Source organism: Brassica oleracea, chromosome C6 (assembly GCF_000695525.1).
Source record: "Brassica oleracea var. oleracea cultivar TO1000 chromosome C6, BOL, whole genome shotgun sequence".
Lineage (NCBI taxonomy): Eukaryota > Viridiplantae > Streptophyta > Magnoliopsida > Brassicales > Brassicaceae > Brassica > Brassica oleracea.
Window position 1 is genome coordinate 33,213,976 of NC_027753.1, and position 15,862 is coordinate 33,229,837.

The following is a 15,862-nucleotide window of genomic DNA, read 5'->3' on the forward strand; positions in this document are numbered from 1 at the left end:
TGGTAACAAAACCGCATGCATTACTGGAGAAATTAATAACCAGCATCTATATCCTTGATCCCCACCAGCACCGAATGTTAAGATCATAAAAACTTGCTCAGTGTTTAACCTTCTCACCAAGACCATGCAACCTCACCCAAAATTTAACCGCATAAAGCACTTTGAACCATAGAAAGCCGAGTAGTTATCATCATACCAAGACATCAACCAGCACCTTCCCACATCTATCAATACCACATGTGCCTGTGTATCAAAGAAACCTTTAAAATCATAGTGCATAGGAACATCTACAGCAGACTCCCCGCAGCTATCACCAGTCACTTTCATCTGATTTAGAAGCAAAACATACCTAAATATAGGCAAAGCTAAACTGAGATCAGCAACATCAGCATCACCACTGATCGTGGGAACTAACAAGACACCCTTAGCAAATCCGATAAGACCATAGGACACCAATGAAACAGAGCCACAAATATAAGCACTCCAATCTATAAACCACAACCTCACAAGATCTCTCATAAAATAGACAACATTCCTACAGGCAACTCCTATCGACTCCTCCCCACTTAATAAAATTTTGAGAACACCCCAAACTTCTAGTACTAACCCGTAGTAATACCCACGACAACAAATACCAGAGGAACCTAATCTTAAGCTCACTACAACCCAAGAATTAAATTCCTTTCTATCAGCCAAAAAGACCCGCAACTGACCCACACAATGACCGTGATGCATCTCCTCAATAGTAAGAAAAAGTGTTCCAACATCACCTCCAAACTCTATACACCAAAACCGCAAATAAATAAATATAAGAGCATCCAGTTCCTCCTGCTTATAGCTACTCTCTAACCAGCAACCAAGCAAAAGACACCCTGAACACACTTTTCTACTTAAACGTAAGACCCTGTTACCTTGTATCTCATTTCCTAAGCAATATTCTCTGTCAAAAAGAAACACTAAGCAAGCATACCTTGCATTCAAGTGCATAAACACGCTGATTCCTATGTGTCCCCTCCCGACCAACAACATCACCAAAGAAAAGACACAAATGAACTTCGTTACTTCACCGCATCTCCTCGGCTCATGGTTTGATGAGACCAATCTATATTTATCCATCCATGTGAGGAGAATGCTCCAAATACTCCGAGACCTTAACGAAAGCCACCACAAACACCCGAGATCTGGACCATAGACTTTGAAAAGTATTTTTGCCAAGTAAAGATCGCATTGAGAAACCAAATACAAAACCAAAACAAAGACCAAAACAAAAACATCTTAATAAAACCAATAGCCCATTGAAGAACCAGCCACAAAGGCTCACACCACAGACTGAGATCACCAACAAAAAAGCAAAACAAAGAAACCAAACCACTAGGACCAGACTCGATTCTACAGGATTTTATCAGTGAATCCATCATTATTCAAAGCATAAATTAATAGCAAAGCCCAAAAACATTCATCATGATGGATTCTTTGGCTTGGTGGAAGCCTTCTTGGAGCCTTTCTCCCCTGCCTTCGCCGCTGCCTTTGCCAGAAGCTTCTTGCGGGGAGAAGCGAAAGTTGGTGCGAGACGCTTCTTGGCTGCTCCTCCCGCTGCATCGTCTTCAGTTTGAGCAATTTTATTCTTGTTTGCTTCTTCACCGACACCATCTACCTGACCTTCCATCTCAATCTGAGCCTCCTCGATAGACTGAGCAGAGGTATCCCCTTGATCTCCCACTTCGTGGTTCTCCACATTCAAAACATCTTCCTCCGCAAAATCCATAATCTCCCCATGTTCCCACTCCTCTCCTTCCTCCCCATCTTCCAGCAAGAGTTCAGAATCAGAGAGCATCACTCCTTCCACCATTAGATTAGCTTCCAAGGCCTGAGAGTGCAAAGTCTCCTCTGACACCTTTGCCTCCTCTACCTCCACTGCATTTTTCTCCTCTGCGTGTTCCTCCCTGCTCTGCTCCTCTCCTCTCACTTCCACCACTTGAATAGGAGCAACGTCTTGGACATCCATAGCCGGCTCATCAAACAACAACGCCTTTCGAGTCTTGGACGACTAAGTGGCTTCCAAAGTAGGCACACGGGAAATATCCCTGCCAAGAGACCTGGAAACTCCTTTGAAAGCATCCGCCAAAAGCTTTGGTTGGTTATTTGAGTGATACTCCTGCCCCATTGCGATGTTTCTTGTAACCTCTAGACTGCCCACCTTTCATCCGATCACCATGACCTGACTGTCTTCCATTTACTTAAGAACCCTCACCATAGCCCTTTGAGAACCCCTCCCGGTAAGGATGGTAAGGACCCTCCTGTTTATAAGCCGCGTGCCTATCTCTTGCAATGCCCTTGCCTTTATCACCACCCTTAGTTCCCTGCTGACGACCTTGCTGTCCCTCTCTCCGGTCATCTTGTGGCATGTTTCCAGTTGTAACCGCAGCTTTATAGCTAGTTGCATTAGCACCATCAGGAACCCCTCCCCGGGCCATACTACTCTCTGTATCACCTTTTTGGAGAGTCAAGCATCTCGATTGATCATGGGTGAGCTGAAAACACTCCCTACAGAAACCGAAAAGCTTCTCATACCTCCACGTCACCATGATCTCCACACCTTCCTCGAGCTCAATAGACACTGAGAAAATCAGAGGCTTGAAACCATCAAGTTCCACACAAACTCTTCCGCCAACAAGATCCAACTGCCCCTGGACCTGCCCAAGAGCCTCCCCCACACTTTGGAAAATTGGAGCCGCTCGAAACTGAAGAGGAATATCCATCACACGAACCCAGATAGTTCGGCTCTAGCACCGGCTTCCACCTGACCATAGACAGCATCCAGTAGTCAAAATGGAACGGTTCCATCTTGAGGACCTCCACAATATCCTCCTCCAAATCAAAGTTAAACTGAAATCTTCCAAGCTCCAGATCAACACCAGCCACGCGACCCTCAACATTCCAAATCCTTGGAAGCAGGAAAAGAAAGATTTTCATGTCTTGCTTTTGAGGATTCATGCACCGCCCAATGAGGGTCTTGGAATAGCTCGCAATGAGTTCTGAATTGTCAAACTGTGGAACCGTAATCCGTAAACCAGGTTTGGCCACCTCCACCTTCTTACCGCCTGACTTAGTAATCCAATTGCCTTGAGACATTGTGAAAACAAAGTGAATGAGCGATAGAAAAAAGCCGAGAGAAAGAGCCAAAAAGACAGTAAGAACACAAATGCTTTGAGATGTGTTAACCCTCTTAGCACCTATCTCTATAAATACTATAGACTCGACAGGCCTAGACTTTATGATCAAGCAAATCCGAAAATCCCATACCGCAACAATAATATCAATCAGATTATATTTGAGGAAATTTTTATTACAGAAAACCCTAATTCATCTATTACATTTTCCAAAGATCGGGAAATGATCCATACAGAATCTGTGGGACCAAGGTTAAGTTCTAGCTTCAGAATCACGACAATATTCCCTAATCTCACAAAAAAGAAAACCGAGCCATTCCCAAGACCACCAATCTCACCACTAAAACCAAATCAAGAGAAAACTTCATACCTCCAATTTCCCAGACCATAACAAATCCAAACTCAATTGCCTTTGAAACCAATCACACCGTAACCTTTCCCAATCCACCCACATCGTATCCAAAAGCCCGAATCCTTATCAGATCTAAACAGATAACGACCTTCCATCTGTGAATCCTTCTCGTAACTCCCCTCAATCGCAAAAATTTGATTGGGATTCCGAAATCACCATTACCACACCGGAAGGATGAGAATCCTCATCAATCTTCACCAAATCAAACCGAATAACCTCACGAATCCACCGTAATTTCATCGCACGAGAATCTCCATTATCGTCGCCGTCGCCTTTCCGTTACTTTTTGTTTCTTTTCAAACAAAACTTTACATTATGTATGTAAATGTGACATGCTTCATCGGATATTCATTACTTCCATGATGTGGTCATCTGAGCCTTTAGGGCTGATCAATTTTACCTTAATAAACTTTTTATTTTCTTAAGTTTCATCGATATAACACCATCTTTTATTTCTATGATTGTGGCTCAAATAGATAGAAATTTTTTCTTCCGTAGCTGCGCTTCAACCCATAAATTAATTTATATTTTTGCTACACTTATTTTTTTGAGAATTTCCATTTTTGTTATTATAATTGTTGTAATTTTTTCAAATATATTACATAATCCACGAAAAACAACTGAAATCATAATAGTTTCCATTTTTGTTATTATAATTGTTGTAATTTGTTTTTCAAATATATTACATGATCCACAATTTAATCGCCGGTGGATTTTAAATAGAACTTGACTTATTAATTCCTCATATGTACCACATATATTCATATGGAAATTACAATTTAAAAAGAAAATAACTAAGAATAACTTTTAAGTATTTTTCATTTAATGAGATCACATGATAAGTGGCTAATAATATAATTTATTTTATTTAGAGTAGTAAATATGAATCATTTTATTGGTATGTAATTGTTTTATGTTAACAAGGTTTAAAAATATTCCGCTAATAAGAAATTAATCCGTTCAATAAATTTACATATTCCCCTGAATATTTGTATGTCTCTCTACATACTAAACTAGGTGTTTTGCTGCATCATGTGAAATTTTATTATTATTTTAGATTTGTTATTTTTTATCAATATATTAATATAAATTTTGATTTAATTGAGCATAAAATTAAGATAAAATAAACAATTTTTTTATTTTAAATTTATTTAAGAATAGATATGTACATATTTAAAAATATATTCTTAGATATATTATTTTTTATTTCTTTTGGATAAAATATATTAATCAACTTGTATAAAATTAATAAAAATTATTGATATAAGAGTTGTATAATTATCAAAAAGTATAACTAAACAGTATTTCTAAAATTTGTAGATATATAAACCAAACCAATAATATTACTATTAAAATTTTATAATTTTTTAGAAAATGTAAAAAGTTTGAAGAAAGCAGTATTAAAATTTTATAATTATAAAAATATAGAAATAATTAATATTTTGAAATTTGTAAATTATTATTATATTATTTAATATCATATTTTAATAAATTTACTTTAATGATGATCTATAATTTACTACCATATTATAAAATGTTTACCAAAAATATAAATATGCATTAAATGTAATTGTCCATGTAATATTTGTCATAAATCATGTTATTATTTCTATTATGTCATGTCACATTTATTTAGTAGAAAATGATTGTATAGAAGACATGTGTTAATATCTTTGCAAATAATGTATATGAAATTTGTCAATTTAAAAATGTGAATGAAATCACCATTTAATAACGTGTTAAAAGTCTGTCATAATTAATTTATAACAGATTCTTCATTTAGTGGTTAGTAGTAAACTTTATATAAAGTTTGATAGTAATCAATTTTCACTAAATTAATAAACAATCCGTTGGCGTTCAATAAACTTTCAGTTATTTTCAGTGTTTTTAAAACCGGACCGGAAGCTGAACCGGAAATATTTTGGGTCACGGTTCAATATAGTTCGACCGGGTCAAACCTGGTTCAATAATATGGTTTAATATTTTTTTAGTATGTAAATATAAAAGTAATATTAGTAAACATGATGCATAGTTAAAATATAAATCAATTTTGAACATAAAATATTATAAATATAAATTAGTTTCTTGTTTATATGGATGGTTTATAGATTTTCGATAGTTTTAGTGGTTTTTATTGGTTTAATAACTTTGAAATATAATCCGGCTATGTGACCGGTTCATGATCGAACCAATTACTACACCAACCCAGCTATATAACTGGTTCACGGTTGAACCCGGTCCAACCATCAGGTCGGTCCGGTTTTAAAAATACTGGTTATTTTGTTAAGCAAAAAAAAACTTTCAGTCATTTCGCTGAATCTGTTGTCAATAATTCTACTAATTAGGTAATTCAAAATTAAAATGATACCACACCATTAATCACCCGTTAAATATATCCCGAAATTAGTTTCTAACAGATTCTTCCCTTACTAGTTAACATCTACAGAAGATATGAAATCTTTATTTTTGTAAACAAATTTCATCTTTTCAACCCATACAATTTCAATCTTGACAAGTAAAAGGGAGACTCAACAAAGAATAATATAAATAGAATTCTCCACTTGTAAAAGCGGTCACGTATCTCTTGTCCTTAAAGCAAAGAACTTGTCTCTTCTTGTCCATTCAAAGTTTGTAGATCCATTCCCTCCACTTTTAGACAACAACATAAACACAAATCACTGTTTCTTTCTCTCTCGATGAAGAACCAAAAAGAGCAAAACTCATCATTGTCTTCTTCATCACCATCTCTAGTAGCAAAGCTTCTCAATGCACAATACCTTCAGTTCCTTAATCTCCTCTCTTATTCCCTCATTCTATGTTGCGGCATAATCATCGGTATCCTTCTCCACTCCTCTCTTCAAGACATCTCATCCATATCTTCACCCAACATCCAACGCATCTCTCAGCTCTTTCTCGTCTCCTCTATTCCTTCTCCTCCTCCTCCTCCTCCTCCTCCTCCTCCTCCTTCTCTTCCTCCTCCTTCTCCCCCTCCTCCTTCTCAGCCCGAACACATTGGGCTAGAACAGTTTCTGAGGCCGCCGAAGAAGATCATGCACGACATGGAAGAAGAAGAGCTTCTTTGGAGAGCTTCAATGACCCCTAAGATCAAGAATTATCCTTTTCCTAGAACACCAAAGGTAGCTTTCATGTTCTTGACAAAAGGTCATTTACCTCTTGCTCCTTTATGGGAGAGGTTCTTTCGAGGACACGAGGGTCTGTTCAGTATTTACGTTCACTCCTACCCTTCTTATAACCAGACAGATCCTGAAGGTTCCGTCTTCCATGGCCGGTTGATTCCAAGCAAGGTCAGCTTCCTACATACTTTGATATTTTGTTTTCTTTGTTATTTTCATTTTTGAGACAAAAAGGTATTAAAAGATACGTTTAGTAGTCCTAACAAATATCCAAATTAAAAAGGTAAAATTTATATCAAATTGTCAAATTAATATGAAAATGTAAGAAAAAATATCAAACTGATTTAAAATTTCTGAAATATATTTAACTGAATCACCAAAAAATCAATCACTCTAATTTAAAAGAAAACTGTGTGCTCGTGTTCTAAACAGGCTCTTACTGAGATTGAGTAAAAGATAAAACAAAAATCTAATATTAAAGAGATCAAAATCATATGTGAAGGGAATGTAGATTATCTTGCACAAGACGGTTACTTTTTGTTGAATAAATTATTATACCTTTTATCAAGCAGTTGTTTATGGTCCGTCGTCGGTGCCAGTGATATCATATTAGAACATGATTATCCAGGGTCTTTAGTGGGTTTCTTAGTGCGTGGGCCCCCACAAAACCCTTAAGGATCGGTTACAAAAACTACTAATTAAGAACCGATCTTAGTGAGTTTCTTACACTGTTCGCAGGTCCCACTGACACGTGGCGGCCCGCGATTGGTTTGTTTTTTAATTTTTTTTTTTTTTTTAACTAGTCATTGGCTTATACATAATACTATACATTGCTTGGTTTTTCTTTTCGTTTTTCTGGGGTCAATTATTGCATGGTTTCTTTCTTCATTAGTGAACTTAAACGTTTTTGCCAAGGCATAAACGCATGTACCCGCAAAAGAAGAGGGGTCTTATTAGTACTTTAATCAAAACTTAGTTGGCACAAACGAATATATATGTCTTAAATGAGAATATCTCCCAATTAATTATTTTCCCTAACTTTCTCAAGTTTAAGATTCATCAATCTTCTCTTGTGATATACTATGACTTTTATTGCTCTTTTAGAAGGAAATATTGACAAAAGGTCGTTAACAATTTAGAATTTTATTCCAACTCAATCGATAGCGACTTTTTTTCCTTGGTCCATTATTACACGCGGTCATTTGAATATTGAATTTCATTTTAGGGATGTACTGTTGGGATATTTAGAAATTTCTGATACTTGAATCCAATGTATAACTTAAATTGAATAAAATTCGTAAAAAAACCGGGTCTAACTTTGATACTCGATCTAACTTTGACCTACTAGCACTTTAACTCGATATGATTGCAATATATCATTGCGATGTACTTGAGACATTATTTTGTCTGAAACATATAAGTAAAAAAATATATTAAGTATTAACCCCAAAATATATTTTAGTTTTGGTTATATCCTATAAACTGTATAGATGTTATTTTTAAAAATTGCATTATACAAATATAGTTTGTTTACAGACTAATCAATCTAAAGAATAATTAATTAATTATTTTTATTACAATATAAATATATAATAGTATAGTTATATTTTTGACGTAAATTGCATAATATACATGATCGTGTGTATACATGTTTGCGAGATTCTATATACTTAGTTTTTGATATTTATAAGAATTTTGGTTTTTTAATTTTTTGTTTAAAAATAAAAAAAAAGCTTATATTTATTTCCCTTTTAGATATATTATATAATATGTGATTTTTAAAATCTTATTTATTTATAACTAAAACCAAGCGAGGAAGGCTAGTGGTCTTGAGGGCCCAATACGGACCCGAGTTCGAATCCCGCTGGCCACCGTCGATTAAAATAGAGTGAAAAAAACGGCCCTTCAGGATGCCTTCTGCGGAGGTTTACTTAGGATCCGATTGGTAATGGCTGTAACTTTAAAATTTTTGCTGTAGAAAAAAATCTGTAGATTTTTTGCTGTGGCTTTAAATTTTATTGCTGTAAAATTTTATGAAAGCACTAAAAAATTGTTTTGGATATTTGGCTCTGCAGAGCACTTTTACATCTGTAGGTTATTTCTAGAGCTGTGGTTTCAAAAAAAAATTTAAAGCTTGATTGCTATGAATTTGGTGCTTTAGAAATAAATATGGTTGTGGACAGCACCTACAGCAACTACCAATCACCCCCTTAGGCGCTAGTCGGGTTCTTTCCGGGATGTCCGGATTACATGGATTAATAAAAAAAATCATATTTGTATGTTTTAGTAAATCTAAATTTACAAATTTTATAGAAAGCTACGTGGCTATTTTTAATTACAAAATGGAATAGCTTAAAATTCGAAGACATTCAGTCTGAATCAAACTAGAATAAATAAAAAATTTAATATAGTAGCTAATTTTTGTAAAATCAAAAACGAAAAAAAAAAACAAAATCGAACTGAAGTCAGAACTGACAACTAACACTGTTATTTAAATTTAAAATTTTATACATTGACTGCTAATTCAAATTAATAGAGCACAAGTAGATAACCTTATGTTTTTTTTTATAAATTCAATTATGTTTTAGGTCTTATAACATTTTTTTGAATTATTTATTGATAATGCAGAGAGTGGACTGGGGATATGTGAATATGGTGGAAGCAGAACAAAGATTACTAGCAAATGCTTTATTAGACATATCAAACGAACGATTCGTACTTCTCTCGGAATCATGCATCCCTCTCTTCAACTTTACAACGGTTTACTCTTACCTCACTAAATCAACTCAAACTCACGTCGAGTCCTACGACGAACTCAGTGGCGTTGGACGTGGCCGATACAGCCCTGAAATGAAGCCACGTATCCAGCTACGACACTGGCGCAAAGGCTCCCAATGGTTCGAGTTGGACCGTGCCATGGCCCTTGAAATCATCTCCGACAAAATCTATTGGCCTCTCTTTTACCGTTATTGCCATCACGGTTGCTACACAGACGAGCACTACATCCCGACACTCCTCAACATCAAATCGAGCCTTGGTCGTCGCAACTCGAACCGGACTCTCACCTGGGTCGACTGGTCGAAAGGTGGACCCCATCCAAACCGATTTATCAGATACGAGGTGACAGAAGAGTTCTTATTGAAGCTGAGGAGTGGTGGTGAGGAGAATAGGCAGTGCTACCACAATGGAGAGAAAACGAATATTTGTTATTTATTTGCTCGCAAGTTCTTGCCCACTGCTCTCGGCAGGTTGCTCAGGCTTGCACCTACTGTTCTATATTTCTGATAGTTCTCTTTCATTTAAATATGTTTTTTTTTCAATTTGTCAACGTAATGTTGTATTCTTTTAATTCTTCTTTCCAATTCAAAAATGATCATTTACCCTACATTGAGAGACAATCGTTAGCTCGATCCTATATTGAAATTAATCTATTCGCAAAGCCTATGAAAACTGAATAATATCTATCAACAGTCAATAAACTGAAATTCCATACTTAATCTTATGTACAATAGTAACTATAAATTAATATTTAAGAAATACTATAAGTTAAAAATAATCGGTTCAAAATATGACACAAATAATTTACTTCCTTAAAAAAGTATCTTATGTAAATATATGATCTATTAAAATCATAGACCAATAATTAAAATATGGAGGATTTATATAAATACAAATAAAACATCTTATCATTTTTTCTTATTCACGATAAAATTCATATTTTTAGTTTTTCTTAACACTTCAAACCATTTAAATATTATATTATCATATTACTTCTAAAAACATGTTTACATTTTGTGGTACATTTCTCTTATACACCAAATCATTTAATAAGAAATGTATGAAAACCAAATTTATAAAATATAATCAATATATAAACTGTGAAAAAACTCTCATCTTACATAAAATATATTTTAAATATAAATTTATTTTCTGTATTTTTAACTCTATAAATTAATAAAATATTATAATTCTATTATTGTAAATTATAAAAAAATTATGTATTTTGTTATCTTGTAATATTAGCCATGTCACATTGAGACTTAACAAAATACATAAATATTTCCATTTAACTGTTTGTTATCTTGTAATATTAGCCAACGGCAACCACATTGAGGTCGGCTAGCGGTTTTGACTAAATGACAAATTGTCATATTTGTCTACATCAGAAATCAATTTTCATCCGGTGTAAAATTGGTAGTTCCATGTATGATTAGACTTAACTTCCACGTAGAGCAACCGCAACCGAATTTGCATGTCTCCGACTCATATGAGCATGATTAGTCAGGCTTCAGTCTGGACGCCTCTCCTATTCCATATTTATGTTTCTATGGTTGACTGTTTTGTATCTCTATGTAATGCTATTTAGTATGAAACCGGCGATGTTGCATACTATGCGATAAGAAGCTCACATGCTTCCCATACTTACATAGTCCTTCTGGGGAAGAGGGTTAATCCGAGAAATCAGAAAGAAATAATGGACCGGACTTTAAGGCATCTCTAGTGGCCGGCGTTACATTCATTTAGGCCACTACTTTCTTCCTTGGTTTAATACTTTTTTTTTGTTAACGAAGTTAATGTTCCTTGGTTTAATACTTGCGAGCTAGGCAATCAATATTTCAATACAGAAATTCGAGTTTGTCCTGTTTCCAATATTACATAGTTATATTAATATTAAGACTGTTAAAATTAATATTATGAAACTAAAATGTAAAAAAAAATTGTGCTTTATTAGAAAGAAAAATAATAGTCAACCATATGAAGTCGTCTGTTTGTCTTGTTTACCATATTTGCACAAAATTAAAATTTTAGTCTTAACACAAATAAATTATATAATTTTGTTCTGCATGACAAAATTTTGTTCTGATGAAGTGATAATTGGTATAAATAACATTTTAAGATCATCAGAACAAAATGTTATTTATATTTTGAATAGAAGAATGCATTATAGATGATCTTAAAGTTATTTATTTTAAACAAAATGAAATATATATATATATATATATATATTAATAAAAATAAAACTATTTTTTTTTATAATAAGATATAGTAAACTGTTGATATATAATAAGTAAACTACAGCTAGTCAAATGTAAATTATTATTCTAAAAATTAATCAATTATTTATATTGCAAATAATAATTAGTTATTAAGATAATATAGTTTACTTGGTGTTTAGATATAATAACATATATATATATATATATATATATTAATAGTAATGATCTGTATTATGTTTCCATGTTGCCTACCTAACTTAAGTAATTTTTATGATACAAAGGCTATTCATTTTTGCATCAGCTATAACAACAATTTTAAAATAATGTATATATATAAAAGGTACTAATGAATCCAAGAAACAAACATATATCGTGTTAAACTCAATCATTCCCAACTGTAAGAAATTTCATTCTATTCACTAATCTCACAGTTTTTGTTAGCTGGCTTTTTTATGATTATGCACAAAGATAAAATTATTTATATTTTGATTTTCTAAATATATTTTTATCAGTTATCTACTTAATCACAATTTAACCAATAATAAATTAAACTCAAAATATATAAAACTATATAAGAAAGTACTCGTCAAATGTCACCTTTGAATCATCATCATATTTTATTCACATTAGCTAATTTTCAGAGTCAAGTCTCTAACATGACCAGAGTTCAATAGTCAAACACTTCTATTGGTTCACTGTGATTATTTTTAGTTTTTTTTTATCAAAGCCATATAATTGATAAGCTGGTAATGCGTTCGACAAACTCGTAAGTGTACGAGATCTCAGTGTGTTGCCTGTTCTGAAAGATCTGCAGTAAGACTTATGATGAAAGTCGTAATTAATATTGTAGCTCTTAGTAAATGTAAGGTGGAAAGAGAATCAATAGGCAGTTTATGGTAAAAAGATGTGCACACTATGACAACTTTTGGACCATCTGACAGTATTATTGTGGTTCATAATCAGTCTTATAGTCAATCTAGAAGAACTTTAAGAAAAATCATGTTATAATCGAGAGGGAAAATTGTGATAACTTATAATGTGTAACAGGAAGTATGATATGATGCATAGAACAAAACAGAATGTTTGGTTATATAGACAAAGAACTCTGTTGAAAATAGAATTTTGAGAGGAAGTGAAATATTGGAAATGAAGAGCCAGACCACGTAAGAGCGCCTCCATCCAGGGGAGAAGCCAGGATCATTTACGAGTGGATGCATAAGCTATACAAAATTTGGAAATGTAAAGAGGAATCGAAGCTTATACACCTAGGTGGTGCATACATGCAACCATCACAACTAACTGATTTCAATGAACATTTATATACTAAATAACGGTTATTAATAATATTATGGGTGCATGTGCCCCCATTGTGGCTGCACTAGTTTTGCCCCTGCCTCCATCAGTTGATACTTACTGAGTTTCTAAGTAATTAAGAGAAATAAAAATTTATAGAAATTAAGAGAGAGACGATAAAAGTTCTTAAAAGAGGACTTTTAAGATTCTCTTACGAACCTATGATGCATGTGTCAAATTAAGCTTTTTTCTAAAAACTACAAATTAATTCAATAACTAAACTCTATTAAAATATAAATTTTCTATAGTTTAGAACCTTAAGTAAAATACTATACCAATAAGGGTGAAGTAGCCAATTAAGTCAGCCAGACATTAAGCACAACTGGCAAAACTTCTTAAAACGATTCAGACTTTGTGATTCTGGAGACAATATTGTCTTGGGGATGACCAGAAGAGTCAGGACAAAGTGTTAACAGAAAATCTAATAATAACTATTTTGACAAAGACCCTAGATGAGAATAACATTAAAGAGATCAGAGAAAGACAAAAACGATTTGAATGCTAGCTTTCCGTAATTTTTATGTTTTGAATTTTTATTCATCATGTTTAGAGGAAACAAAATTATCAAATACAATCCACGTATAGCGCAGAAAACGATATAGTAGTTAATAATATGTGGTCAAATGTTTTTTTTCTCGAATGAATTTATTTTAACTGTGGTCAAATGGTCAATTAATATGTTGCGATAAAATTAAGATACAAGTTTGGTTCATTATTTATATCTTTTTCTTCTATATATGTCCATGCAATTGTTTCTCTCTTCCTCATCTTAATCCTCCTCTTGAACTCTCTTATCATATAATTTTATAAAAAGTTCTACAGAAAATGGCCGAAAATTTTGCTTTTGTTTTGTTCGGAACCAAAATTTCTAATCACAATGGTGATACTCCCATTCTGCTAATCGACCATGACACTGCATCAATCGCTTCTCTCACTCCAATGCTTAAACAACATTCGTACAAGGGTAAAAATCTAATTACATGCTTTAACTTTTCTTTTATTTATTTTTATGTATATTGTAACTTTTATTATCTATTGATTTTTCCGTCATAATTTTTTTCATCTATAATGTTAACATTATGATTCAAAATCTCTAGATTTTGTGGTTGTGAGATTATACTTCAAAATATTTGAACTATTTTGATGAAAATATTTTGAAAAATAGAAAAAGTATGTAAAAATACAAATTTTCTTTATTTTACATTTAATGATTTATTTGAAAACATATTTTCAAATGTTTATTCATGAAGATTTATGTTGGTCCATATATTTTTTTTTTAATTTGTAGCTATATAAACTTTTTTGAGTTTTGCTAAAACCTATCATTTATCTAACAATAAATATTTATATATCAAGTATTCTCTAATGAAAATCTATACATTCTAATCATTTTCTCAATTTTGTAGAGGATTAAAAGTTTTAAAAGAAAATTTTGAATTTTTATTCAACCCTTGGTTTTTAAAATTTTCAAACAACTAATATATAAATTGATATTTAGTGATAAGTGTGAATGTGGCAAGTGAGGCTGTATCAATGCTCGAAAAACAGAAGGACATCGTACTTGTCATCGCCAACAATGAAATGCCTCATATAGATTCGCATTCGTTTTACACTTCTTTGCTGACCAAAGATATTCCTTTGATATGTAAGGCATCCTCTTTCTTATTACTATTTTGTTCATTTGTTTATTTTAAAAATTAAATTTTTATATAAATTTTCCATTTTGTACATGTTAAAAAGTGATCAGTTCAGAGGGGAAGAGAAACAAATCATCAAACTCTTTGGAAGAGAGAGCGTGTTATTTCCTAACAAGGCCTATTCATGAGAAAGATATCAATAACATGTTGCAACATGTCTTACCTAATAAGAGCCAGAAGTTAGAAAAATTAAGCATACCTAATAATGCTGAGGACGTTTCGGAAGTTCGTATAAATCAGATGAAAGCTTTCAGAGAAAATCTTAGGAGGCAGAGAACAGAAGTAAATAATATAGAGAGTAAAGTTAGAAGACGCAGTAATTTATGGACTTGTGAGAATCACTTGAAGTTCTTGTCTGCTATCTCTTACTTGGGTGACGAAGGTACAGTTTTATTTCATTGTTGACCATTATTTCTTTGCTTCATTCATATTCTTATACTCTTTTATTCTACAGATTCTCATCCCAAATCCATATTGAGTATTATGAACGTTCCAAGTTTGACTCACCGGGAAGTCGCTCGCCACCTTGAGGTTCATATGTATACTTTTTTTATTCAACATTTTAGTGTTTTTAGTTACAAAAAAAAAAAAAAAAACATTTTAGTGTTTTTACTATGTTGATCTTATTATTTTCTTCATATATTTCTCTAGTCTTACAAAGCTAAAGTTGATCGAATGAATGAAACACTATCAAGGAAAGAGTGGATACCAACAAATAAAACATTTGAATACCCTTCAGACTACAAATATCCTTTCACATTATCCAACATAGCAAAACAAAAAAATTCAGGTAACTCCATGTGGTATTCTCTCAAAGGAAGAACTCTTTTTCATCATTCATCATTCAAAGTAAATACGTTTCTTTTTATCTGTTTCAGGTAAGAACCTTATTAGGGAAAGGGATACAAAGCTAAAGTTTTATCTAGGAGGGCAAATGGACTTAAGCTTTATCTAGGAGGGCAAATGGACTTAAGCAGTAACCGGTGGCAGAGGTAGTGAAGCAGTATGGGGTCATATGACCCCCCCTATGAAATTAATATTTTCTCAATTGTTAATGTAATTTTGAATGAAGGTGGTGAAATATTCAGATAAAATTAAT

At 33.1% G+C, this 15,862-nt stretch overlaps 2 protein-coding genes across 2 annotated transcripts; both read left to right on the forward strand.

The window, feature by feature from the left end:
* The first annotated feature begins 6,191 nt into the window (after window positions 1–6,191).
* Window positions 6,192–10,093, forward strand: LOC106298940. Its single transcript, XM_013735070.1, has 2 exons — window positions 6,192–6,887; window positions 9,345–10,093. The coding sequence occupies exons 1-2, from the start codon at window positions 6,279–6,281 to the stop codon at window positions 9,999–10,001; spliced, it is 1,266 nt and encodes a 421-aa protein (XP_013590524.1). The 5' UTR covers window positions 6,192–6,278; the 3' UTR covers window positions 10,002–10,093.
* A 4,535-nt stretch (window positions 10,094–14,628) lies between these two features.
* Window positions 14,629–15,862, forward strand: LOC106299620 (putative two-component response regulator-like APRR6). Its single transcript, XM_013735681.1, has 5 exons — window positions 14,629–14,711; window positions 14,807–15,145; window positions 15,218–15,294; window positions 15,415–15,553; window positions 15,642–15,862. Exons 1-5 carry the CDS (start codon window positions 14,648–14,650, stop codon window positions 15,716–15,718), a joined length of 696 nt encoding a protein of 231 aa, XP_013591135.1. The 5' UTR covers window positions 14,629–14,647; the 3' UTR covers window positions 15,719–15,862.

Coding starts and splice junctions, on each gene's coding strand:
- LOC106299620 (XM_013735681.1), top strand. CDS start 14,648: ATGCCTCATATAGATTCGCATTCGTTTTACACTTCTTTGCTGACCAAA. Junction 15,295..15,414: donor AAGTCGCTCGCCACCTTGAG/GTTCATATGTAT, acceptor ATATTTCTCTAG/TCTTACAAAGCTAAAGTTGA. Junction 15,554..15,641: donor AGCAAAACAAAAAAATTCAG/GTAACTCCATGT, acceptor TATCTGTTTCAG/GTAAGAACCTTATTAGGGAA.
- LOC106298940 (XM_013735070.1), top strand. CDS start 6,279: ATGAAGAACCAAAAAGAGCAAAACTCATCATTGTCTTCTTCATCACCA. Junction 6,888..9,344: donor GCCGGTTGATTCCAAGCAAG/GTCAGCTTCCTA, acceptor TTGATAATGCAG/AGAGTGGACTGGGGATATGT.